The following is a 27,495-nucleotide window of genomic DNA, read 5'->3' on the forward strand; positions in this document are numbered from 1 at the left end:
GCTCCAATTTTGTATATGACGAGTCTAGGGCCGGCTGGAGTCGGATCGAGGAACTTTTGGAACACAGCCTTCGTGATCCGTTCTTTGGCGCTCTTATCAGCGAATACCGAAATTGCGTCTTTCGCGGAGCGACAATACGCCCTGCGTTTATGAAGGCGTCGGTGACCATAGTTGTATATATCGTATCTCGTTTTCTTGTTTTTGATAATAAACGCCTCGCGGCACTGCAGGTTGGGTTGCGATGAAAAGTGGGTAATGTGTCTTCATCTGGGACTAGAATACGCCCATCCGCAGTTGCTGTTACTTTTTTTCATAAGTCAAATTGTTAATTTATTTTCACGCCGTGTAGGACGAAGTGCGACCTGGACGTTTCTGTCGCCCCTGGTTCAGGTGTTTCTGTCAGCCGCGCCTGCAGAAATCAAAGCGACGAGTACATCGGGACAACCTAAATTCCTAATTGTACTTCAGAGTTAGTTCTTGCATTGTTTGCCGTGTTGTGTATGGCGAGCACTTGTCCCACTGACGCTGCAAAGTCGCTCCAAACAAAACCAACGAAACTCTAGGAATCAAGCTCACTCAACTGCTTCTTCCAGAAGATTATTTTTTGATAGCACAGTGTTTGTTGGGCTTTAGTCGATAAAAATGACCAGGTCAAACTTGCAAAAAGTCCTAGTAAACTCACAGCAATAGCAATACACGACCGCTACTTTCTCTTTTGGGGGCATTTTCGGGTTTCCTGTACCTCCACAAAACTGGATAGAGGGCAAAGTGAAGGAGGCGACACCAACTACCCCAACTGTACATTTTGTGATCTCCATAAGACTTTACGAATAAAACTAGTTTATCACGTGGAGATTCTGAACCTTACTATTATTGCTCTTTTTGCCGCGGTGTGTATTGTATTTTGACAAGAACTTCAAATCTCGGGGCTAGGAGACGTAATACAGCAGACATTGTTTGAAACCGCCATCTGACGGCGCCCCCTTCTGTCTGCTCCATGACGTGTCACAATCTTTGATTATGTTATTAATATAGAAATCGGCCGCCGATTAGTGTAATTTCTGGTCTGTTTAGGATTATTAAGCCCGTAGATTGTGCTATCACCATAAAAAAAATAAAAAAATACGATCTTAGAATTTACTTGAGTGCCAATTTAACGATGTTTCATCACACACGCCAGCTACGATTCGGTGCAGCTGTATTTTAAAATAATAACAAAAAAATAGGCACTCCTTTTTACACTTAGGCAGTGTTCAGTAAATCTCAAAACAGAACTGAATGTGGACAGCACCCGTTGCAATGGGCCTCCAGTACGCATTGCTGTTCGCATTTGTCGCCACGGTTGAGGCCTGGCCGAAGTACGAGAAATGGACGCCGGACTTTCACTGGACGAGAAAAATGACCACAAAAAACACGGAAAACAACCCTACCTTCAACGACGCTGGACTTGGGTCTCTGCAAGATGCATGGCAGGTATGTGATTAAGATAAGAGGGGGTGGAGGACGAAATACAGGCTGTTTCTTTAAAGAGAAGGTAAACCAAAATTTGGATCTCATAAAAAAAAAAAAAATGCGTGAGATGTAGGCGGGACGCTACAATCCCTACAACACTACTCGTAAGGCTATATCTCGTCGAATGGACGGCCGTATTTTGGGAAAAATAGGTGAGATTGAACCAGGCCGACGAGGCGCGTTACGTCAAGATACCTAGTTTACTCCTCTCTTCGCTTCGCTCCCTCAAGGCAGCGAGGCAGAGAAGACGTGAGGCCGTTCCCTCTCCTTCTCGGAGAAACATGACGTGTTAAGGATTTACATATTTGCTTTAAAGAAACACACGAAAGCTGTTCTAATGCGGTCTGTCCAGGTGAGTTAGACGGCCAGAGGGACATAATAGAGGTCGATAATCGTCCCGATTAATCAGTTGATTCACTAAAACATGTTCATTACCTTGCTAGATCAAATCTGCGTCAAACTTCACAAGTAAAAAAACAAAGAACTTTAAATTATGACGAAAAGCAGTGAATTGTGCGAAGTGTTTTGAGTGGCACCCGTGCTTCAAAAAATTACAGAATATCGCTAGAAAACGTACAAATGTAGAGCCTTTTCGACCTCTTTTTGTCTTCTATTGATGTTTTGTCATTCTTGAAGCGCGAATGCCACTGAAAACACTTTGCATAATTCACTGTTTTTTTTTACATGAGCACGCTGAGTCATTTCAAAGGTCTCTGTTTTAGCTTTCCCGACGCAGAATTGATCTTCTCTGTCGCACTGGTTTGCAGTCTGAGGCAAAACCGCCGCTGTGCTCGTACACGTGGTCACAAAGACTCGTTTAGCGCAGCTCAAAATGTTCTCAAAACAACGGCCTTCGGCTTAATGAGAGACGAAGGCCTTTGTCTGCCGTGCGCAGTAATCTCTTTTTGCGCTCCGAAACCAGTCTCGGAACCTTTTGATCGCACCTCGCAATATGTTCCCCTGGCCATGTAACTCACATGCACAGGCAACATTCGTGTAGCTTTCACAGCTTATTTAAAACAAGCCTGTATATTCGAAAAAAAAATGAAATCCGTTTAGAACACCCTGCAACGCCGAATTAGAGCGCAGCTCTTGAGGAGGAGGAGGAGGGGAAGAGTACCGAGGGGAGGGTCTATCCTTCCTCCCTCCTCCTCACCCCCTCATCCTGTCTGCTAGTCTTCCCGCCCAGTGGCGTCGCCGTCGCCTCACGAGGGTCACGTGACCTCAGGAGGGTCACGTGACCTCTCGGGGATTCTGAAAACAAGGGGGATATAAGATAACATAACTTTGAGACTGGTTGCTGGGAGTTCAAAGCGACTTGAGACGAGTCAGATACCTCTGGTGAAAAATACTGCGTTTTCCAAAGCATGTGATTTTTGTAACTGAAGCTTTGAACCACCACCAAATATTCCACTAAAGTCGGAACAGTGAAGGTGTACTTAGGCAGGTGTACGCCAAGACAACACGCCTGGTAACAACAGGTAGCAGTAAGATCATGCAGTGAACATTGTTCTGTGCACTGAATCGGCCTGAGTCAAGAAACATATGAATCTTAGAAATCGCTTTACTTGTACTGTTGCTCAGACAATTAACTACAGCAGTAAGTTATGTTAAAATGGTATTCATGCCCTGCGTCTGAAATTTAGCGGTTTGTGGAGGTGTTTCAGAATTCTTATTGCGGTTCTTTTTGTTTTATTTGACAACTTTTGCGGCAACTAATGTAGTCCCGTGGAGCAATATATACGAACCGCTCGTGGCAAGCACTACGGGCTACCGTTGAACGCAGGAGGCTGGACGCAAGCTCTTCTGAAACGTCAAAAAGACACAGGAAAAAAAAGGAACTAAAAGAACATGCTGGCGCAATAATTATTAGAAAAAAAAAAGAAGGATAAAATAAGAACTCAGGGAAAAGATTGTTTTTTCACGCCGTCAATGTGCGGACCACAGCAGGCGCGAAATATGCTAGCAGTTTCCCGCGTTCAGCGGCATCCTACGAAGCGTCAGGACAGCCCTTGAGCGGATCGTTTTATGTTGCCCCAGTGACAAGATTAGTTGCGGCCAATGTCACCAGTTTGACGGTCACCGGAGAAAGCAGCACGTCCTAGCGTTATAATCTATAACGCTGGGGCGTAGTGCGATTATAATTGTACAGAAGATCGCAGTATGATCGACATAGTCACCAGGAAGAAACGCAGAATAAAAGACCAAGAAATCGAGTATATTGTAGAAACCTTCCATGCGCCTGAGTAATGTATTAAACACTTTACTGCACTCTCACGAAAAACACAACTATCAAAACTAGAAGTAATGAAGCATGACCCAAGGATCTCCAGAGACTCGTTTCACACTATCATGGGATAATCAAACGCAAATGATTTTTTAGAGCGCAGCTCTTAGGCGCCCGTTTCTCGCTTGAGCGGCGTCGCCGTTGCCGTCGCCGTCACCGTCGGCGTCGGAGTCGGCGTAACCGTGAGGTCACGTGACCCCCATGACGTCCCAGGGGTCACGTGATGCCAAAGCTGCCCCCTCCTCTCCACCCCTCCAATGAGGAGGGGAGGAGGAGTGGCTGGCAAGATGACGAGGGGACGAGGAGGGAGGAGGGGCATACCCTCCCCTCAGTACCCTTCCCTCCTCCTCCTCAACAGCTGCGTCCTAATTCAGCGTTACAGGGAGTTGTATACGCGTTCATTTTTTGTTATACTTTATGATACTACAAAAATATCAGACCTTCTGATGCGCTTGCTTAATATGTTTAAAATTATTTGCGTACTTTGGAGGTATTAGCTTTCTCTGTATATAATATACTTATGTTGCAGGGCCACATAAATACGCTCTTTTAAGTGATAAAATGGAACATGATCATCTATGTCGTGATCGTGTTGAAACCAATGTTAGTACTATAAGTATTCGATTTGTCCTTTACTTTGAATATATGAGCGTCGTTTATTGAGGGTATACATTATAGACAAACTGTATTACCTTGTCGTGATTTAAAGTTGAGCAATTGTTGCTGTTGATAGGATACGAACGCATACACCTGAGAGAGTACCCCATTTAGTTGGCCGTACCATGCATCTTCTTGTAATATTGGGAGTGGGGTTTGTCACACCCAACAACAAGGTTGGCTGACAGGGAACAATTACGATCCAATAAATGTTGCGTAAAAGAATACATGTTTTGTTTTCATGATTTCCAGGTCCTAAAAGAAACATCGAATGAAACCTATTTTCTGATGTTTCGTACCGAAGGTCCCATGTATGACTATAAATGTGTCTCCGTGACAGGAAATATAACAAACAAAACGAACAAAACAGCAAGTTTTACAATAACATTCTACGATGCGGAAGAAAAAAAATAGTAAGTGATTCACTTATTATGATGATAATAATAATAATAATAATATTAATCAATCAATCAAACAATCAAAGTTTATTACAGTGTCCAGGAACAACCTTTCGGTCTTGGTACTGGCACACTGAATGAAAATGAATACATAAAACACAGAAATACAGAAGAGCAATGCACTATACAGAAACTGAATATAATTATATACGACATACACTGAGTTGAATGATAACAAAATACAATTGCTAGGTCTTGTTGACAATGAAGAGGAATTGCAGTAATATAAAAACGTTTGAGACGCACTCAAAGCGAATAGAATACGAAGCAGTAGCACAAGGACAGGCTCAACAATGCCTGTCCTCTCCGAAATCAATCTTAAAGTAGACCACAATCATTATTCACCCGCCGAACAGGTGTTCAATACAAATAATAAATGCCCTGTAGCACGAGTTAAAAATATCCAGTTTCTCAGAGTACTGGTTATAACGCTCAGTGAGTCTAATAATTGGGCTTAAAAGACTAAATTTCTTGGAAATATAAAAGGATGAATAATTCCGAGTAGGCACAGGTGGAACCCTAAGGCACACTTCAGACAAGAGGCTTGGTGAATTAATCGACCCATGCAACGTCTTAAACAAAAACAGTAGGTCCGCCTTTTGCCGACGCCGGTGCAGGCTCGGCAAGTCAACACGCTCTAACGTTGCGTCATAAGTTGAACAATGAACATCTTTTATAGGGTAGCGATGTGTAAAGATGGATATAAACTTTTTTTGAACTCGTTCAGTTTCCAATGAGTTGGATTTAGAGATTCCGTTCCACACAACTGAGGCATATTCTAACTGGGGCATGCACTACGTGCGGTACAACGTGAGAAACGCAGAAGGATGCTTGAAGTCCCTTGTTAAGCGAGAGGCAACACCCAGCGTGCGCAGAGACGAGTTAACGAGCCTAGTTACGTGACTAGAGAATCGCAGGCTAGGATCGAACAAAACTCCCAGATCTTTCATTGCACATACTCGGGACAGGGGTTCACCAAGAATATTATATGCGAAAAATGTATTCTGTGCCTTTCGAGTAAATGTCATAACCTTGGTTTTAGCGCGGTTTAAGAGAAGATAATTGGCTGAGCACCATCTAAAAAAAGAACATGCATCTTCCTGAAGCCTAGCGCAATCATCTGAAGTAACTATTTCTTTGTAAATTTTAATGTCATCAGCGTATTCCAGGAACGAAGAATTAGAAATAGCGTCAGAGACGTCATTTACAAAAATTGTGAACAGGAGCGGTCCTAGGACGGATCCCTGAGGAACGCCAGAACTTGCCCCGTACAATGAAGAGTTCATATTGTTGACTCGAACGTACGCGTTCCTGTTTGACAAATAGCTCTGAAACCAGTCGTATACTGCCCCACAAACCCCGAAGGCGGAAAGCTTTGACAGAAGGATCCTATGATTAACAACGTCAAATGCCCTGCTTAGGTCAAAGTAGACCACATCTAGCTGACCTCTGTTGCAGACTACCTGGGATGCCGTAGACATAAAACTTACAAGATTTGTAGACGTTGATCTGCCGGTCATAAACCCATGTTGATTAGGGAGGGTTAAGTTTCGACATTTGAAAGACGAGAATTGATGAATGACTGCTTCGAAGAGTTTGGAAAATGATGAGAGAAGGGAAATCGGTGTATAGTTGAGAACATCACCTTTCTTTCCCGACTTCAGAACCGGAACGACCACTGCAATCTTCCACACTTCGGGGAATACTCCTGACCTCAATGAGTTGTTAAATATTGCACATAGTGTAGGTGTGAGGATATCATGAAACGTTTTGAGAATTGCAGAAGGTATACCACCGTGCCCCGCTGATAGCGTTGCTTTAATTTTTTTATTACTTAGCTCTAGACATTCCTCGTCGACATTAATGGGACTTAGTAGCTCACCGAATTCATTCAAGTGAGGTAATGTGGCGGTGACGCCGACGGTACTGTCTCTGTAGGTTGAACTAAAATGATTTGCAAATAGCTCGGGCACGCACTCCGCATCTCTTTCATGGTGATCCAAAACTATTGCCGATTCGACATCCTTCCCGGCATGTGATCTAGCGTACCTCCAAAATTTCTTAAGATGTTTGACAAGGTCAGATTCCACTGAGTCACGATACGCCAGGCGGTCACGGTTTAACGTTACCTTACATTTCTTTCTGCAACTCTTGAATTCTACCTCCCACTTTGGGAGACCACTTTTCTTAAACTTTCGGTGCAAGAAGTCTTTCCTTTTTAGTAGCGTTTCTAGCTCATTAGAAAACCAACTAGGAAAGCGAGGTTTCTTTAGAGATCGTAATGGGATGAATCTGTCCATGGCCTCTTGAATTAATCTCGTAAAGAGAGCTACCTGCTCATTTACATCAGAGGATTCTAAGACCGGAGACCAATCAACACTCGAGAGGTGGTGGAATATCCCAATGTAGTCTCCTGATGAAAAATTGTATAAGATGCGTGGAGGAGAAGCCTCAATAGGAGCGCGAATCGAGAAATCAACAAAAAAAAAAAGCACTAAATCAAGAACAGGATGATACTTATCCAGACGAACCATAGGGACTTCACTTCGGGCTACACGCACGCAGTCCATGTTTGAGAGACATAAATCTAAAGCATTACCTTGGTGGTTAAGAATATCGTTGTGTTGTGCAAGATCTAAAAAAGAAACAAAGTTTAGGAGGTCGTTGCCTTTCTGCTTGCAATAAAAGTTGTCAGTAGAAACGTTAAACTGCGTCCAGTTGATGCCTGGAGCATTAAAATCACCTAACATTAAGACATTACACCCGTATAACTCGCTAACGGTTTTCTCTATGCCAGCGAGACACGTGCGAAAGTCGTCGGGCGTCGTTTGTGGAGGCAGGTAGAATACGCCAATAAAAAGGCGCGCATTCTTTCCACACTCAATTTCTACCCATAAACTCTCAGGAAACTTTTCTAAATCTTCGCGTCTTTTTGAGCGGAAAAGCCTGTCAACGGCCACAACACACCGCCTCCAGTTGTATCACGCGTGGCCAAGTCGCGGTCACGCCGGTGCACCACAAAAGAAGGTGGAAAGTAATCGGAGGACCCAATGTCACAGCATAACCAAGTTTCCGTTAAACGAAATATAGAATAATTGGATAGAGTAACGTTAGAAAAAAAAAACATTCGGTTTTTGTGCGTAACCCGCGGACGTTTTGATAAAATAAATCAACGCGACTCATCAACTTTCGTCGGTCGTGGGAGGGCCCTCTGAGACATGGAGAAGATTATAATAATACTACTACTACTAATAATAATAATACATTTATTTAGGCTGGGCTAGTTTAAATGAACAGAAGGCAGGTTCGTCTAAGCCGACAGGGGCTTGTGGGACTGAACCTAAAAGTTTTAGTGTTCACAGGAAAGTTCCAGAAAATAATAGGAAAAAGCCACAAACACAAGACAACAAGATAGCACCAGTTCAGAGTTACACTTCATCAAAAGTCAAACTTCAAAAGATCAAGTTCTTGCCCAGCAGATTTATAGACAATATTTGAAAATGAGCACAAACGTGGTATTGCACAGAAGCTGAAGTAGTTATTCTTATAGCATAAAGACAGAGTGTGCCACTCGCACACAAACAAATGAGAGCAATAATTGATATACGAGTAAAGTTTCTGCGCGAAGCAATAAAAAATCACGGATTAATAACTAGGTTGATGATCACATAGTTTCTTCATTGAGAAAAATATTGCGTAGTACTTTATTAAGTTTTTTTTAAAGTAAGGTTTCAGAGACTTGGTGGTAACTCATTAAAAATACCAGGAACATAAAATGAACGCATGTTTTTCCCATACCGCGTGTAACATGTTGAAACGACGTAGAACGGAACTTTCCGGAATTGCCGCGTGATGAGTGAGTAGATTTAAAGTCGTCCTTCCAGTTGTAATAGAGCACTACCGTCTCTAAGAACAAAAATCGAAAGTGCAGCATTGATAAAGTTGGAAATAAATCTAAATTATAAAAAGTCATGCCATAGCACACGTTTCTCGAAATTTCTTTAAAAGTACCGTTCACGTTTTTGTGCCATAATCTAGAGCATTTGCCAAATACAGTTATGCCATAGCACAAATGGTTGTAGGCTAATGAAAAAGCTACGGGCTTGTGCAAACCAAGGGGCATGAATGTTTTGATGTTATGGAGCAAACAGGAGACACTCCTCAGTTTAGCACAGATTTGAGTGAGATGCGAATTCCATGATAGATGAGTCAAAGAGAATGCCGAGATATTTTACCATATCAGAACATGGAACTTTATTCCAATAGCACGGAAAACAATTAGATCTGTTTAGAAAAAGTGGAATGTTTAGCGAAACAACTTTCAAAGGGTTGTGGAAGCACACGAGCTTTAGATACATTTATATCAATCAGACTTTGATTAAACCAGTCCATGAGCTCATTACAAGAATCTTGAAGCATCTCCAGTGCATCTCCAGTGCTTTTGGGTATGAAACATGACGAGTCAGTACAAGGGTATGATCGGCGTATGGGCATAAGATACAGCATGGTAACTGTACTAGCCATATCATTATCATAGATGTTGAATAAGAGCGGTGAATGTATGGAGCCTTGTGGAACGCCGGCTTTTAATGAGAGGTTGTTGCTATATACACCATTTAAAGCCACCGGTTGTGAACGTTTATGTAAGAAATTTTTAGCAATAATACTAATAATATTTATTCCGCTTTCATGTTTGTTTTTGATATTTTCGGGCCCGTTAAAGCCAAAGTAGGCTTGTGGGACATGACCCGGAAGAGGCAGTAAGTCATTATATACATACTTAGTTAAGGAACTAACACCGATAAACAATCATAGGTGTCCGGGGGGGGGGGGGGGGGGCGGGAGGGGAGAGGCGGCGGGCAGTCAGTCACTTTGTACATGGCACGGATGGAGATAGTCAATCACAGTGGACCGGTAGAAACATTATAGGGATGTATACAGGTAAAATAAAATCGTTCCTATACAGTTGACAAAATAAAGGTAAGAAAAAATTAACCAGTAGTTAAGGTAGAGCCCAAGCAGTCAGGATTTTTTTAAGTTGCTTTTTTGAGGTGAGCGTAAAAATGTCATCAGGAAGCAAATTAAATATTTTCGGGAGATAAATATCACGAGTAGCTTGTCCTTAGGGAGAATAAGAACGAGGTACTACATAGTGAGGATAATCTCTTAAAACTCGGGGGAGGACATGAATATTTTTTTGGAAATCATCCATTCAAAAGTGGCACGAAATTGCTGAATTCACGAACAACTTTTGGAAGGAAGGTTAACGAAGATACTCAAAGATACTTCCGCATTCTGCAAAAATCACAGTTATACGCCACGCTCTTCAGTATGATCCGCATAATATTGTCGATGCGTACTTGCCATCTTATGGGGCAATTTTAAAGAATGATAATTCCATATCTTAAAACGCCGTATGCAAGACTGCTGGCAATAGCTCTGCGCACACAGATCGGAGCACGATGTCTAATAGTGTACGAAAGCCAGGCAGTACTTTTGAGTTTGTTACAAATATAGGACATCTGGGCAGCGGCTTCACGAGGGTCAGCGGCACCCGGGGCGGTAGCATGCCGCGACAACCCCCCCTCCCCCTCTCGCGCGGACCGCGGTAACCCTCCTCCCCCTCCCCCCCCACCTCTCGTGGCCCGCCGCAACACCCCCTTGAGCCGCTGCACCCGGGGCGGTCCACCCCCCCCCCCCCCCCCCCCTTGTGATGCCACTGCATGTGGGTGGTCCAAGCAAGGTCGCTGTCAGAATAAACTCCCAGGTATTTAACTAGATTGACATAAGAAACCGCCGTACAGGAACAAGAAGCGCAATCAGAGGTATGAATGAACAGAGGAATGTTAGTGACAATTTGTTTTAAAGGATTTCTAAAGCATACTAAACTAGTTTTTGAGGCGTTAACTTTAACTCTGATACAGTTGTCACGAAACCAGTTCATAGCAGTAAAAACAGCTTGTTGCTGTATTTGTACGGCTGATGTGTAGTTGGTGTGACACGCGACTAAAACTGTATCATCCGCATATTGAAATACATGACAATTTAAGATGTTTTCTTCAAGATCATTAACATAAATATTAAACAATAAGAGGGAGATTATGGATCCTTGTGAAACGCCACACGTCAGAGACACCTGTGTACTCATGTTGAAACCTCCCAGAGCAACAACCTGGGAACGATTAGAGAGATAATTTGTAAGAAGTGCGTGAAAGGTGGCACGAAATCCCAGCTTGTGCAATATCTGAAGCAATATACTGTGGCCGACCAAGTCAAAAGCTTTAGAAATATCTAAAAATATGGCGCAACGGTATAGAATATTGTCAAATAATCTATACCGTTGGAGGTCGGAAAATTCTTTTAACAGTGAAGCAGCTCCAAGACCCTCTACAAAACCGAATTGTCTCGGTGAAATTACTGAGAACTTGTTGAGGAATCCTTACATAGTCATTAGCATGTGCTTTTCCAGAAGCTGACCTATGACAGGCAAAATGGAGATTGGTCGATAGTTTTCACATTTGTCTTATTGAGCCTTTTTTTAATACAGGTTTAACAAGTGCTGTTTTTAAGGTTCTTGGGATTAATAATAATAATAATAATAGTTTTTTTTTCGGTTGCGACGAAGTATGCTTTGGGTCTGCCGAAGCCAGAATTGGCTTGTTTGGCTAAACCATCAGTATTAAAGTTATAAATCAATTAATTTCAACATTGTGAAGAGTGCATCAGCACATAAAACACACACACACATGCACAACAAGAAGAAGAAGTCGCCGGGATCGGTCGTTCCTTTTGATCGTACTGGATATTTCTCTTTACCTTCACGGATTTCGTCGATGTAAGACAATTGGTGACGGCCTAAAATATACACAAGGCGGTGCAAGTTCCTGGATCTGTGGCTCGAAGCTCTTTCAACTAAAGCAGCAGACAATATCGTCTAGGGCAACCGCTCGACCACCTCCATGATCGCCATCTTGATCGCCATCTAGATCGTAATCCTGATCCGACGTACGTCCTCGTCCTTTTGAGGGTACTTCAGTGCTGGGCTTGCAGCCGGGCCCTTGGATTCACCTACTCGGCGCAAACGTCAACGCAAACTTCAGCGCATGGTCATAAGTGCCCTCCTGGTTGTATGCAACGTGGTGTGTTTGTACTCTACGGTTACGTCCGGTGAGCCGGTGTTTTCTTTACTGGAGCTTTTGACTGCCCTTCCTTATTGTAGCCACCGGAAAATGTCCGCTTCGCAACGCGGTATGGCTTCCCCTCTAGCAAGCGATTCGTCTTTATGCTACGCTTGTCAAAAGGCTGTGCCTTCAGACGGACGAGTTTTGAGCTGTTCTGAGTGTCACGGTGTCTATCGTCTTGCACCAACGTGCGCGGGAGTTGCGGATGCTACGTTCAATACCATGGGCAAGGCAAAAAGGGAGAGTTGAGTTTGCCCCAAATGCCGTGCTAGGAAATACAATAAGAACAGCAGCTTTGGTGGTGTGGGTACAATGACGATGAACAACGAAGACAACCTGACTCTCCAACTGAGTGCGATCAATGACAAGCTGCACGTGCTCCTCCCTTTGAAAGAAAAGGTTGATGAGTTGACGCAACTTCCAGCAAAAATGAACGATTTGCTAACGATGAAAGTGGTTGTCGAAACGTTAAATGAGACGATGAGGGGCTTTGAAAAATCGTTGGAGTTTTCTCCGGGCAATACGATTCATTGCTGGCACAGGTAAAAGCCATTGTTAGTGAAATAAAAGACCTGAAAAGTGAGGTATGCGTTCTGGCATCAGCAGTAACCGAGCAGAGGTCCGAAATATGCCGATTACAGGCAGAGCTGAATGACTCCGATCAGTACAGCCGATTAAGTAACATGGAAATCCACAGACTACCTTACAAACCAACCGAGAACGTCCGGGATTTGGTTGACAACCTGGCTTTTATCCTAAACATTAAGGACTTTCATCCCTCTGACATAATTACGGCTCATCACCTCCCTCCGAAGAAGGATTCAAATTTCGTTCCTGCAGTGATTTTAAGGTTTAATTCCGTCACCAACAAAGAGACCTGGATGGCATCGCGGGGCAAACTGAGATCTCTGTCCGGCTTCCCTATTCTATACTTTAACGAAAACCTCACTCGCATCAACAAGGAACTTTTATGGAAGGCTAGATCTAGAGGCCAGGAGAAGCAATATCAGTTTGTGTGGGTAAAAAACGGAAAGATTTTTGCAAAGAAGGAAGGATCTCCGGCCATTCGCGTCAATAGCGTAAGTGACATTGAGAAGATGGTCTAGATTCATGGAAGAACGGTTTTTTAAATGTCCCGACTTGTCATATTTTCGTGAAGTGCTATGTCCTCATTCTAGTGAGACGATTACCTTATTGCATGTAAATGTCAGAAGTCTAAGAAAATACTTGGATCAGTTCTCAGCACTCGTTAAAAATAGTTGCACAGATTTTGATGTCTTGGTTTTAACTGAAATTAACGTCGATGATAACCTGTGTGATACTTTTTTTCTTTCTGGATACAAAAGTTTCTTTCGCACGCGACAAGGCGCCAGGGGTGGTGGAATAGGAATACTAGTTAGGGAAGTTTGGCTAAGTGAGGTTACCGATATTTATTTTGCTCATTCAGAGTCACTTTCTCTGAACCTGAGTAACCAAAACTCCTCCTGGTCTCTGTTGGCGTTTTACAGGCCCCCTTTCAGAAATCCGACTCTTTTCGTAAACGAGCTAAAAACAGTACTAGTGGGACTCTCATCAGTAGAAAAGATTTGCCTTGCAGGGGATTTTAATATCGATTCTTTGAAAACATCAAGTTCAATTGTCTGCGACTATCTCAATGTCCTATCCAACGTAGGATTTGTGAGCATCATTAACTCGCCAACACGGGAAGAATACATGACAGATAAATTAGTATCATCATGCATAGATCATATTCATTTGCGTGCGTCATCTTGTATTATTACGTCAGCAGTAATATTGCAAAAACTGGCGGATCATTATTTCACAGCGTGTCAAGTAATTTGTGAGGCGACAATCAAACAAACAAGGCCTAAAATAAAGCAGGTCGAGATTGTAGATAAAAAAAAATTGACAACCTGGTTTCGGCTTACCAGTGGCAAGATTTGTTACCGAACGTAAACTACGACGATGTCTACTCTAATTTCCATTTAAGCTGGAATTATTTTATTGAAGATTCCAAAAAAGTTCTTACAATTCGACAACGCCGTGAGGAGTATGTTTGGTTGAATGCAGATATTCTACGAGCCATTCAAGATAAGGATACTTTGTAAAGAAAATTCAGGCGTTCTCCCCAAAATGCACAACTGAAAACAGAATATCGTTGCGCACGTAATCGTGCAAATGCGCTCCTCCGGGCCACCAAAAGGAGGCACTTTCAAAATGAATTTTATCGTGCAAGATCAAATTCAGCAAAAACTTGGTCTCTACTCAACTAACTCCATGGAAAGACGCCTTCAAATTCAGTAGATGAGGAGCTTGGAAAAGCATTTGACCCAATTACATGCTCAGTTGTTGACAAATTTAACGAAACTTTTGCACAGTTTTCGGGCGTTCCGCTGAATGTTGTTGCCTATTCAATTCACTTGAGGGATTGGAATATGGCGTCAGCTTTCCTTCCTGAGTTATCAAAATATGATCTAAAAAGTCTGCTGCTTAGTTTTAAACCTAGAAAATCTCCTGGAGTTGATAATGTCAGAGCAAATGACCTTATCCGCAATTTTGATGCAATTAAACATGTCCTTCTGTATATGTTAAATGGTTTCATTTCACAAAGACAAATCCCTAATAACCTGAAAAATGCAAAAGTTAAGCCTCTTCATAAAGGCGGAGATCGTCGTAAGGTCGAAAATTATCGTCCCATCTGGATTTTGTCTTGTATAAGTCAAATTTTAGAGAAGCATTTATTCCAAGTAATGAGTCAGTTTCTTGAAAAGTTCGAAATCATATCCAATAATCAATATGGTTTCGTCAGCGGACGGGGTACACAGCCATTACTTGAAGATTTTGCAGATGAATTACATTACGCATTCGAAAAAAATGAGGTCGTATGTGCCCTTTTGTGGATGTTTCAAAGGCATTCGACAGTGTTAACCACAGCATTCTATTCCAAAAGCTTTATCATATTGGCTTCCGAGGTCCATTTCTGGAGCTACTAAAAGATTATTTAACTGGACGATCTAAACAAGTTCACATAGGTCCCAAAAGAAGTACAAAGCTCGCCTTGAAATCCGGAGTTCCACAAGGATCTATCTTGTCTCCGTTACTTTTTAATGTCTTTGTCAATGACATGTCAGATTCAATAGTTAGCTGCAAACTATATCAGTATGCTGACGATACTGTACTCTTGTCACGCCATATAGAATACGAAAAATCAATTTTTATTCTCCAACGTGAAACCGCACATTTGATTGAATGGTTTCAGCAAAATGACTTAAAAATTAACAGCACAAAGACACGTCTGATGTGTTTCCGGAATCCGTTAAAAGTTGTTATCCCAGATACGCCACTATTTTTATATTCATCAATTTGTCCCTCGTGTAAATGCACTCCAGTGGGTTATGTGTACCATGTGAAATATCTAGGTATTGAATTCGACAGTGACCTTTCATGGAATGCGCACATGGGAACTGTATGTAAAAAGCTTAGACGTGTTTCCTGACTACTTTATAATATGAGATCACTTGTTCCACAATATGTTAAAAAGATGGTCATTAATGCTTTTTCATACAGTGTTCTTCGCTATGGAATAACCATTTATGGTGGCTGTTCTACGTTATGGCAAAAGAAAATTGACAATACTTTGACTGGAATGTTTAGAAGTATTACATACGGCACTGATACCGAAACAGAAAAAGAAAAAATTGATCATATTAATCTTCCATTATGTCATGCTTTGTTTACTGAGACGGTTGTTTTAAGACACTTTTGGGATGACAAATTTAAAGTTCCCCACATTGCACCTCGGGCACTCAGACATATTCCTCGTTTTGAGGTGCCGAGAATGTCAACGAGGTATGGCAGAAGACAACGAATATTTTATGTACCCGACATTTTCAACAGTCTTCCTGAAAGAGTGTTGGACCTGGATTCGAAAAAAAAGTTGAAACAAGCCCTACGAGACCTATCTTAAATCAGGTGTACCTGCACGAACCAGATTCATCTTCTCGGCGTCTTAAACTGTGCTCTAAAGATTATTTTTTTAGGCCAGTGATGTGATCTTTATTACAACCCAAGTACTGTGGCAACTTGACATGACCTGTGTTTCATTTTTTTTTCAATCTTTTGATGTCTTTGTGTGTGTTCTTCATGTAATAATAATAATAATAATATTCAATCAATCAATCAATCAATCAATGTTTATTATACAGTGCCCAGGAACAACCCTGAGGTCTTGGTGCTGGTACACTGGTGGATGAAAAAAAAAACATTATACACATCTCCGTAGAAAATAAGATACATTTTAAGCATAACACTAGCCAGTGCACGAGTAATTAGTAGAATGAAATAAAAACAAGGCAGTCACAGTAGACACGGAACACAAGACCGTAGGATAACAAGTGCACCACCAGAAAGCACGCCATGAAGATAACGAAATTCAGACATAACAGAGCCATTCAGCAATGCTCATCCTGCACGGGCAAGTTTTTAATAGAAAGGACAAACGTCCTGTAGCAAGGGTGGAAAATATCAAGTTTTTCCGAGTAATGATTCAAACGCTGTGCCATTCTCACAATTGGGTTTACCGGACTAAACGTTCTAGTACCCTAAGGCACAGTTCAGATAACAGGCTCGGAGAATGGATGAGTCCATGCAGCGTTTTTAAACAAAAATAGTAACTCCGCGTTCTCCCGACGCCGGTGCAAGCTAAGCAAACCAACACGCTCTAACGCAGACTCATATGTTAAACAGTGAACATCTTCCTTAATGTACCGATGTTTAAAGATAGAAACAAACTTTTTTTGCACACGTTCGATCTCCAAGGAGTGACTTTTAGAAGTTCCATTCCAAACAGCTGAGGCATATTCTAACTGCGACCTGGATAGCGAACAGTATAACGTGATAAAAGCCGTCGGGTTTTCGAACTCCCTGGTTAAGCGAGAGGCAACACCCAACATTCGCAATGACGAGTTAACCAGCCTACCAACGTGATCAGAGAAACGCAACCCAGAATCAACCATGACTCCGAGATCTTTCATTACACTTACTCGAGACAAAGTCTCTCCTTGAATATTATATGCGAAAGAGATATTGTGAGTTTTCCGAGAGAGGGTCATGACCTTGGTTTTGGACCGGGGGGGGGGGGGGGGGGGGGGCTGATTCGAGATTAGAATGTTCTACGCGCCTAACCTTCTACGGTGAATGCTCCAGAAAATCGGCTCCGCGTGGCAAGCCGGAGTCAGTCTCGCCCCAGCGCTCGAACCTGCTGTTACGCCGACTTCGACGCCCGCGACGCTCTGCTGTTTTCTTCTGTTCCCTTTTTGTTTTGTTTAGTTCGGGCACAAGTTCGCCCCCATTAAACGTTTCAGTTTACCCAGTTATTCTTTGTTTCCTTGCGTGTTTATTCGTGACAATATCTCGCATCACACAGCAGTTTGAAAACTCAGCCTCTATTATTCTTTTATTTTGCTCCCTAGTAAGATCACGGCTTCAATTCGCATCTGTAGCATGCAAATTGTCAGCGAAAATTGAAACTGTGCAAAAGCGTTTCGTCCGTATTATTTATGACCGCTATTTTCAACGTCGTATTTATTATGATTATTATTTTCTCGTTGATAAGATTTCTCTGATCCCAATGTCCGAAAGAAGGGCCGAGCGTGACTTGATTTTTCTACAAAGGGCAGTAAATGGGATGATAGATATATGGATATGCTTTTATCCAGAATTACCATTCATGTCCCTTCTCGGTTAACCAGGAACCATACTGCGTTTTACGCCAATACCATGCGTAGATCCTCCCCCCTGTGACGTATACAATCGTTATATAATCGTCTTAATCATTCAAATATTGATATATTCAGTGATATATCTGCTTTTCGCAAGAAATTGGAAGCGCTTCCAAGATACCTTTGACCTGCGCTTCGCTTTTATTGTGTTACTTTGTTTCTGTTCGATTTTATCATTCACTTGTGCGCCAAAGTGAAGACCTCCGGGTTGTTTTGGGGCACATAAAAATAAAAATTATTATTATTATTATTACTATTATAATTCAGCCAAAAAGATGAAAGCCCATGGTAGCATACAGTATTTTATCGTACGGGATAAACATTTTTGGACATAGCTCTCTGTGTTAACATTTCAAAACGTTGATTCAGTTTTGAAATGAATGAATAAAAGCTTTGTTTACGGCTTAGCGTCACAAGCTAAAGAAATATTAACACCTTTAGATTTGCCATTATTCAATGATGTATTGGTTCAGACTGTTGTACTGTAATATTTCTGGAACGTTTTAAAGTATCCTATGCAGTAGCTAAAACACTTTGCTGGACCGGACCAATAAAGTGCCTTCTATCGCCACCAACTCTGGAAAAAGAGTTCGCAATTTCTATGTTCCTTTTATCTTCAACGGCTCCCGGACGACGTGCGTGGTGTGGACTCTTTAAAAAAACTCAAACAAACGCTCCAAAATTTTATTGAATCACCATAACTATGCGTGAGCGTGTACCTGTGTACGTGCTTTTTGCGTAATAATTTATCACATCACAGTGTGAATATTGCAAATGTAGTGCGTGAGTGTGTGTGTGTGCGCGCGTATGTGTGTGGGTGTGGGTGTTAGTGTGTGTGTGTATTATATTATTTATCGAATCACAGTGTATATAGTACATGGTGACTTTGGTACTGTATGTCTGTTGTAGCATTACGATCATCACCTTAAGTTTCTGTCCTAGAAGCCTTAACTGGCTCTGACAAACCCGCGCCCCTGGCACGTAGCCAGGATATTGATTCGGGGGGGGGGGGGGGGGGGGCGGGGGGGGGCCTGACAAAAAGCTGTACGAGGGAAAGGCGGAGAGGAGGCCCCTGCAAAAGGCCAGATTTTAGAGGGGGGGGGGGAGGGGAACGAGGGCCCCGTCCCCACGCCCCCTCCCCCCCCTTCCCCTGGCTTTTAATGTTTAACAGAAGCAGCGATGCGCTGATATGACCGTACCAAAGAGTAAAAACCGAATACCAAAGAGCGACGTTTGGAAATGAAGAAAAGCAGGGTGTCCTCGTTCTGCTAAGAAAAACAATATGGGCTAAAGAACGAGAAACCGGCAAAATATCGTATTTATCTAAACTGCGGAATATGCAAGCTTTGATAAAAAAAAAGTTTCTAATAAATTATATTAATTTCAGCGAGAATGTCACGATCCAAGTGAGAGCACTGAAGCAAGCCGACTACCCGCTTGAAAATGTTGTACGGGCAAACTTCGAAGGTATGTAACCCCTGACAAAAAATATATATCTGGCCAGATCTGTAGATTTCAGATATAGCCCATATCAGAAATTGGCCACATATAACCTCATTCGGTATATCTGCCAGATATAGCCTCATAATGCCATATATAGTCTGATATCCCTGGCCAGGTATGAAAATCCCAGATCTTGCTAAGCATGGAAATTCCAGATCTCGCCAGGCATATCAAAAGGACACAAGCCTGAAATCAGCACTTTATATCTTTTTGTGCTCTACACTTCTCCCAAGTGCCCCGGCCCACACTCGAGGAATTATGGGAACGGTGGTGATCCTTCAGCTCCCTAGTGATCGCTATTTTTGACCAATTCCATGGTTACTCAGTTTCGAATGTAATTTGTAGTCACTCTGAACAATCGTCCCATAGAGCTCAAGTGACTGTCATATCACTTTTAATATTTCTCGTCAATGGCAGCGTTTATGATACTGTGCATGCGATCCACTTTTCAATCTGGCTGAGCCGCAGAAACATCTTACAATATTATCATTCTCGTGATTGTTATTTTAACAGGAATTACATAAAAGCCGAAAAATCACAACAACCCATACCGGGATTTAGCTCGGATTCAGTGGAGCTACTCATAGCATTTTTAGTGCTTCTAAATTAATATCAGCGTCTTAGAAGCTGTACGAGAATGATAATAATGTAAGATATATGTTTGCAGCTCATTCAGGTTGAAGGTTGGACAGAATGCACAGTACTGACATTGGTGGGAAACTTTAAACGTTATATGACAGGTACTTGGGTTCTATACGACACGTGTTCAGGGTGACTCCGAATTACACTAAAAACTGTGGAACCATAGAATTGATCGAAATTTCCTAACTCTAGGCAGATGAAGGGACACCGTCCCCTGATTCCTCGAGTACGGGCCGAGGCGCTTTGGGATTTAGCAAATTGTCTATTCGGGCGTAATGTTAACACTTCGAAAAAATTATGCTACATTGAAATCCTCGTGAAAATTAACACAAATAATCCCAAAGTTAAGCTTGCCAATGCTGAAGTTTGGGATTATTTGTGCTAATATTTAGCTCGAGAACAATGATGTTATTCAAAGTTTGCTAACAAAGCACTTATTAAACTTTTTTTAAACTCTTTATATATTGAAAATCGGCCGTCAGATAAAGCTGTACATATGCCAGGCAACGAAGTATATCCTCAAAAAAGGCTGTATATATGCCAGATAAGTCTGTATTTACGCCAGATTATGCTGTATATATTCCAGATAATGCTTCATATTTGCCAGATAAGGCTGCATATATGCCAGATAAGGCTGTATATACTCTAGATAAGGCTGTATATACGTCAGATAATATAATATTTGTAGCACTTATGAAGACCTTGCGAGAACTACGCCAGCCGATTACGCTCGGTTCTCCAAAACATCCAACCAATCCAAACCAGGACTCAGTCACGCAAGGTCTTCATAAGTCCCGACCTTCACCACTGCAGTCACGTGTTCGTGCGAAACGACACGGTGCGACGTCCACTACAGTGTCCCTATGACGGACCCTATGCAGTGCTGCAACGAACTGACAAAACATTCACGCTTTCAGTCAACGGCCGAGCAGAAGTAATTTCAATTGACCGCATTAAGCCTGCACATCTCACAAACAATGAGCTACAAGAAATTGATGCAACTTCGTTGACAAGCACATCGCACACATCGCTCGCATTACACACAACCTCGCTAGGGGGGGAACCATGTAGCGGCTCCCAGCGAAGCGCGAAAGAAGAGAAAGAAGTGCCCGCGCGATCACGGCCTCTCTCGGCGCTCGAGACAGCACAGACATCGAGGAACAACGGCACCCGCAAGATCGGCTCGTCACGTCTCAGATTTAACCTAATGTAAATAGTGTAAATAAATTAGTTGAAGCTCAGTACGCTTCATATTCATGTAATGTTTGATTTGGCCAAATATGCCCCAGATATAAGATTTCCATACGGGACTCTATTTATTCTCTAAATTATTAATATTAAGGCTGGGTCACACAGTCCCGTTTTAATATTACGTTCGGTTACATTAGAAAAACTTACGTCTGCTTACGCCACGAGTCTCCGGGCGCGACTTCCAGTTCAAGAAGATAGTCTGGCACGCGACATTCGAGACACGAATATTTCGGTGACTTATACGTAACATAAGAAAGCGGAAGAAAACAATGTTGTGTGAACCAGTCTTGAGAAGAATTTTTACAGCGGCATCTGCTATTGGGAATCTTCCCGGGGAATCAGGTAGTCGTCCTTCGCAGAAACTTCCGGTGCCTCGTGCGTGCACGCGCATCCAGATCATGCTTTGAAAAGCAACAAGTGCGTGCGTTTAAGATGCCAGGCGTCCCAGAAAAGAAAAAGCAAAGAGCGCGAGCTGGAGGCCAGGTTTTCGAAAGAGATGCCCTGACGTTCTTACTTTGGCAGTGGCTGTAGTCGGCACCCCGCTATGCCGGCGCATGCGCATGACCATCTGAGCTGACGAACATGCACGCCGTATGGCTAGACCAGCAATCTTTGTAGCGGTACGTCTGAAAAACACGGCTTTTAGCTACGGCGTGCTGAAGAGGTTTGACGTAGAGGGAGTACAGAGCAGGCATGGCGGTGGAGTCAGAAGTTGTAGGGATAAAGAAGTATCCGAATTCTCAAAATCATTGCGCAGGAACAACAAAGACGTGATGGTGATAGCGAATTCGCGAGTGTCAATCCGCTTGCTATAGCTGTGACACACGTTGCACGATATTGTAAATGCAGTCCAATTTTTTTTTTTTTTGCAAGAGATTATATTTTTTTTTAAAACAGACCGCACTAATACGCACTAACGTCGTCGTAGATAAGATACGAACTCTTCTGAAAGCGTGTGATGTTTGTCTGGGCACAATTCAATGGGATTGAAAGCGCGCTCATCTTGGCAAGAATCTCTGAGAGCTTCTAGGTGGTTTAATTGTTTTCAAGCAACTAAAATGTAGTATTTCAAGCACCTAAAAGGCAACTACGAATATTCTGGCAGCTTGGGAATGTGTCCAATCTTTAAGAATATATTGCCGTGCGCGCAACTCACGAAGTAGGCAGCGCGCCCGTGGCCTAGCGGCTAACGTGTTTGGTTCCAGCGCGAAGGGCAACGGTTCGATTCCAGGCTGCGGACGTATATTTTTATCATCTATGCAACTCTCGCATTCTAGTAAATTCGAGATCTCGGTTGGCGTTTGAGGTCCGAATGTTCTAGGGCCAAATGTTCCAGAAGCCCACGCGTGTACATAAGGGGCTTCGCCCCAGCGTTCGATCCTGCTGTTTCGCCACCATCGAAGCCTGCGAAGCTAGCATTTGTCTTTTTCTTGTTATGGGCGCACGTTCACCCCATTAGACCTCTGGCTTGCTTTAGTTTTCACTGACTCATCAATTTTCATTCCTGACAATATACTTAAATTTGCTTGGGGAAGATGTTACGTTTTCTAAAGATATGCTAGCGGATCGTCTAAAAAACAAGATTCCTTTTCATTGTAGTGTTTTTTTGAACATGTGCTGCTATCTTTGTGACTACTCTTTTTCTTAATAAGCAATATTTTCTATTTGCACTTCAGATATAAAACGCGGTTCTCCTTTCAAAAGACGAGACTATTTTAATTTGAAATGTTTCGTTTTGCCTATAAAGCTTTGCGCACCTTACCCGTATATTTATGCACTATATTTTTATAATTTGACTATTGTGGAACACAGTGGCTGATTTAATTACAGGGTCAAAATAGAATGTACACCCGCCGGTGATATGAAGGTGAACGCCGGACCGTCGACCGGTCCGCGCTGTCAGCGCCATGGCGCGGCTGCCGTGGCGGCTCGCTTTCTTATCGCCAGCTTCGCCGAGATTAAGCGCTTGGATCGAGCGCTGTTTTCAGATCTGCTGCTACTCCATGCAGAAAGCGTGGAAGTGGTTTAAATGTCGGCATCGCTTTTTGTGGGCGCCGTGCCCACGTCATTGCCGGCAAATGATTTGCACATTGCACGTGAACTAGAGCGGACTTTGTTCGGCATGGTTTATCAGTGACTCAACCGCTTTCTTCATTCATGAGCGAAAGATAACTGCAAACGCCTAATAACTGTTCCGTTATTACAATAACTGTAATATCGGAAAGTATAAGTTACTCTTTATTTGTTCCGCAGCCTTCCTGTTTAGCACATATCACAACAAAAACTACTAAATCACATTATCTACCGACAGCGTCTGACAGGCTCCTTCCGCAATCCTCTCTATTTGTGCGGGGAGTAGCAGCAGAGCTGAGAACAGCGCTCAATCCAAGCGCTTAATCTCGGCAAAACGCGCGATAAGAAAGCGAGCCGCCACGGCAGCCGCGTCATGGCGCTGATAGCACGAACCAGTTGACGGTTCGGCGTTCACCTTCATATCGCCGGCAGGTGTACAGTTCAACAATAGAGAAGATTCAAGAAAAGAAACCAATATGAGCAAATATTGATACATATTACTTTGACTGGTCGTTAATGCATATACTGCCCAACCATGGTTCTTATATTTGCTCCTTGTTGGACTGTGTAGGCTACATTGAACCAATTCAGCTACATGGTTGCAATATTTGGGCTAATCCTGAAGTTCCTCGTAAAGCTAACCGATTCCTCATTGACCTCCGCGCGAGACATGGTCTACTGGGATTTTTAGTTCAACTCTTAAAAACGGAGGCTCCCATTACAACAAGAGAAAAGCCTGACTTTAGTCTTTAGGAGATACCTTTAGTTCGTGATCCTCCGAAAATAAAGTTTAGAAAGTAATGAATAAGAAATAGCAAACGTTTTTCTCCACTATTACAAGCTTGGAAAACACATGATCTCAATATTGGTGGCAATACGGTGAATGCCCTAACAGAATAAGGATTTCTACGCGAAAAAAGTGCTCGCAATATGAGGTAGGTTATGATAACAAATGTAGTTTAGATAAAAACAATCAATCCGGGTTTGTATTGGGCCTCTAGTATTCAGACCCCAGCTTGAAGTAGACATATATACACCTAGTAGAACCTGCTATTATCAGCCTGTATTTCTGCCACTGTGTACCAATGTTTATTAACTGTCAGGTCAGTATTGATGTGCTGGCTTGGGAGATTCAATTAGCCTAACCACCTAAAGTATTTCAAAAGTGCGATAAATTCTGTGTGTATTTCAAAACCAGGAAGACTCCCAGATGCTACTCCAGTTCCTCCCGGAAGTTACACGTACGCTGAGAACGATAACTCGACCTGCTATTCCAGGGGTACACCCTTTCTGGATGCGGGTAAGTTCAAGTTTCATGCTCCACGAACGTGGGGCTCATTTTATACATGATGATTGAAACCTGAGACTGTGGTTTGGAAAACGGAAACTTGTGAAGGAGGAAGAAAAAGGGCGAGACAACGTCTCAGGTATAACTTGCACCAGCTCGCCTGCACTTTAACCGTGTTTTCATTGAGGTTATTTTAGTTGATGGTACACACAATTTGCATTGCGAAAATGCTTTTCCACGCAGGGAATGCTGCAGAACCGCTGCTGGAAGCGAAACACGATGATGATTTGCCCAAAAAGGTTATAAACGATATGTTTTCCATTCCTGGAAGTCCTCAGTATGTCGACCTGTATGTAGTATACAACCAGCCGAAATGTTACATTCTCAGAAGTCCCGCAACCCTAGGAGGTGAGGTCCTTAAACCTGCAACTAGATGCATGTCACAATGTCTTGTGTTCTGTTAGTTGCAATGGCAGGTATACCACTGCGTTTTACTTTATAACTGAAGAAGAAAGCGCCAAACCAAGGTTGCCTATGCACATGAAGCTGGAATAAAACAAGCCGTGAGGCATATTAAGATCTTTTTTTTGCGATACTTCCATTTGGCAAGTGGCGCACACGCTTACTATATATATATATATTTAAGAAACAGTGGACGTGATATGTACTCACGATACCAGCAGCATAAGACATTTCACGGCAGTTCTGCAGAGTTACTTTTCACACTCACAATAAAGATTTAACTCATTGTGATCGTTAAGATACTGGACAATGTTTGAAACACTCGTTTTTTGTTAAGGCAAGACTTGGGTACGAATAGTACCCACTGGTTACATAACTCATCTTCACAAACCGCGGCGCAGTACCTTTCTTTTTGTTTTTGTTCGTGATATATCTGTTTGAATTAAAAGCAAGCACACTGTATAGTGTTTGCAGAAAGTATAACAAGGACATTGACAAAATGCTGTATCCTAATTTAGTCAAATGAGCTCTAATTATAAAATACAGTTAAATAATGCCTACTCTTGCTCCTTTCATTCAAGCTACAAAATTACAACTCCTTCAAGGAAATATTTGTTTATTTTGGCCATGTGGTAAAACTACTGGAGTCTGGCGTTTAAAGTCATGAAAAGTACACTTTGCTTATTTAATTTTTTTGTTTTACCTTAGTAACCCTTAGTGTTAAGGCATGATTACCAAAACCAGAACAACAACAGCACAAGAAAAAAAAAACACGAGTAAGGAGTAGAACACAGTACAAGCACCGACTGAATATGGACATATTTATTTCCGGACCGCTGTGAAGACCGCTGTGGTTGTTTTTGGGCACTGAAAATAAAGGCATTATTATTATTATTATTATTTTACATGATTAACTTCTACCAGCTCTTCTTCGCTGTCACTGATTTTAGTTTTCGTTCAGAGACATTTGTTTTCGCGCGTTGGAGTATATTTCACAATCGCCTAAACTGTCTGTGTAATGTTCGCAATTAACTTATATATAATCGTTCTTATAGGATGCGACTTGTGGCTAAGCAAAACTGAGTTAAAAAGAATAGTGGACGACCTGGGAGATCAGATTGTAAAAGAAGAACATAAACTGAAGAAGGAAATGGAGGAAAAATATGGAGTTTATGAAAACTGTACTGCAACAGAAGATCAAGAAGATGACATAAACTTCGGCGTAGAAGATGGCGTTGAAAGATGGTTTCAAGATACTGTGTGGAAACGGGTTTCCCCCGACTGCATTCTTGCTTTCTTGTTAGCCTGTGAAGAGCCAGCATTTAGAGTTTACAATCCCATAACTTGTAATAGCTCACTGACAGAGCAATACGTGTCATTTTCCTAGATTTTTCATGCATGATTCTCAACTGCATGTCGGTTAGTGAATGAACAGCGGTTTGTATGCAAACATGATACAAACAAAACCGTCATTGTGTTTTGCTTTGCATCTTTGGAAATAAAACGAGTTGAAAAACTACCAATTTCCTTTAGTTCTTACGGCAAAAAGACATACAGTGTGTTTAAGTTAACTTATGCCGAGGCTTACGAAAATCTGATACGCGCAGCGCCTTTCGAACCATTGCAGTATTGTTCAGTCGAGCAAGTCAAGTTACTTATTTGAATGGGGCAAACTGGCTAGTTAACGCTGGTTACTTTGCTGACTTTTTAACTATCATTTTGCGCGGAATCCCTCCAATAAAAACGTTGCAGAATATGTTGAAGGACATCTGATAATGTCTTTTTCACCAAGGTAGCCTTTTCTGTCTATGCGGAGCGGAAGTTCGTCTGCCTCTTGCACAGGGGTCGCGATGATGTCAGAACGCCGAGCTCTTATTGGCTGATTGAAAAAAAAAAATAATGTGTACACTTCAAGGCGCTTAGCATTGAGGTCTACCCGCTATTTTTTCAATCAAAGCCAATCAGAGTTCTTCGTCGTTCTGACGTCACAGCAACTCCTGCGCAAGAAGCAGACGACTTTCTCTCCGCATTGTTTTCGAGCGCTAAAGAACACGCGGGAGATTTTAAAAAGAAATCCCCCATTGACTACGGGAGTTAATATCGGAGTTTTCTAAGCGGTCACAAACATGTGCGTTACTCACTACAGGTAGTCAAATTACTTGCAACCGTTACTATTTTCCCTTCTTTTTAATGACACGCCTTGCTTCTGCCAAGAAATCCTCGAACCAAGAATCTGATAGCAGAGTCTCGAACCAAAATTTATATCGGTTCGGGTCGGGTTCGGGTGCACGGCTTTCGGTTCAGTTCCAGCTCAGTTCCCGGGAGCAAAATTAACCGGTTCGAAGGGGTTTGAACCGGTATACAGTTACTATAGTATATAGCGGGTAACTAGGTATATAGT

The 27,495-nt window shown here is 42.3% G+C and overlaps 1 protein-coding gene across 1 annotated transcript; it reads left to right on the plus strand.

Moving 5' to 3' along the window:
• The first annotated feature begins 1,245 nt into the window (after positions 1-1,245).
• LOC120843411 lies at positions 1,246-26,558 on the plus strand. Its single transcript, XM_040214786.3, has 6 exons — positions 1,246-1,473; positions 4,709-4,869; positions 19,263-19,342; positions 24,543-24,644; positions 24,876-25,040; positions 26,150-26,558. Exons 1-6 carry the CDS (start codon positions 1,279-1,281, stop codon positions 26,479-26,481), a joined length of 1,035 nt encoding a protein of 344 aa, XP_040070720.1. The 5' UTR covers positions 1,246-1,278; the 3' UTR covers positions 26,482-26,558.
• Positions 26,559-27,495: the final 937 nt, after the last annotated feature.

This window comes from Ixodes scapularis, unplaced genomic scaffold (genome assembly GCF_016920785.2).
Source record: "Ixodes scapularis isolate PalLabHiFi unplaced genomic scaffold, ASM1692078v2 PGA_scaffold5__190_contigs__length_132052651, whole genome shotgun sequence".
Classification (NCBI taxonomy): domain Eukaryota; kingdom Metazoa; phylum Arthropoda; class Arachnida; order Ixodida; family Ixodidae; genus Ixodes; species Ixodes scapularis.

Bases quoted from the DNA above. Each gene is read 5' to 3' on its own strand.
- LOC120843411 (XM_040214786.3), top strand. From the start codon at position 1,279: ATGTGGACAGCACCCGTTGCAATGGGCCTCCAGTACGCATTGCTGTTC. The intron at 4,870-19,262 runs GTAAGTGATTCA...TATTAATTTCAG, and splicing joins GATGCGGAAGAAAAAAAATA to CGAGAATGTCACGATCCAAG. The intron at 25,041-26,149 runs GTGAGGTCCTTA...TCGTTCTTATAG, and splicing joins AAGTCCCGCAACCCTAGGAG to GATGCGACTTGTGGCTAAGC.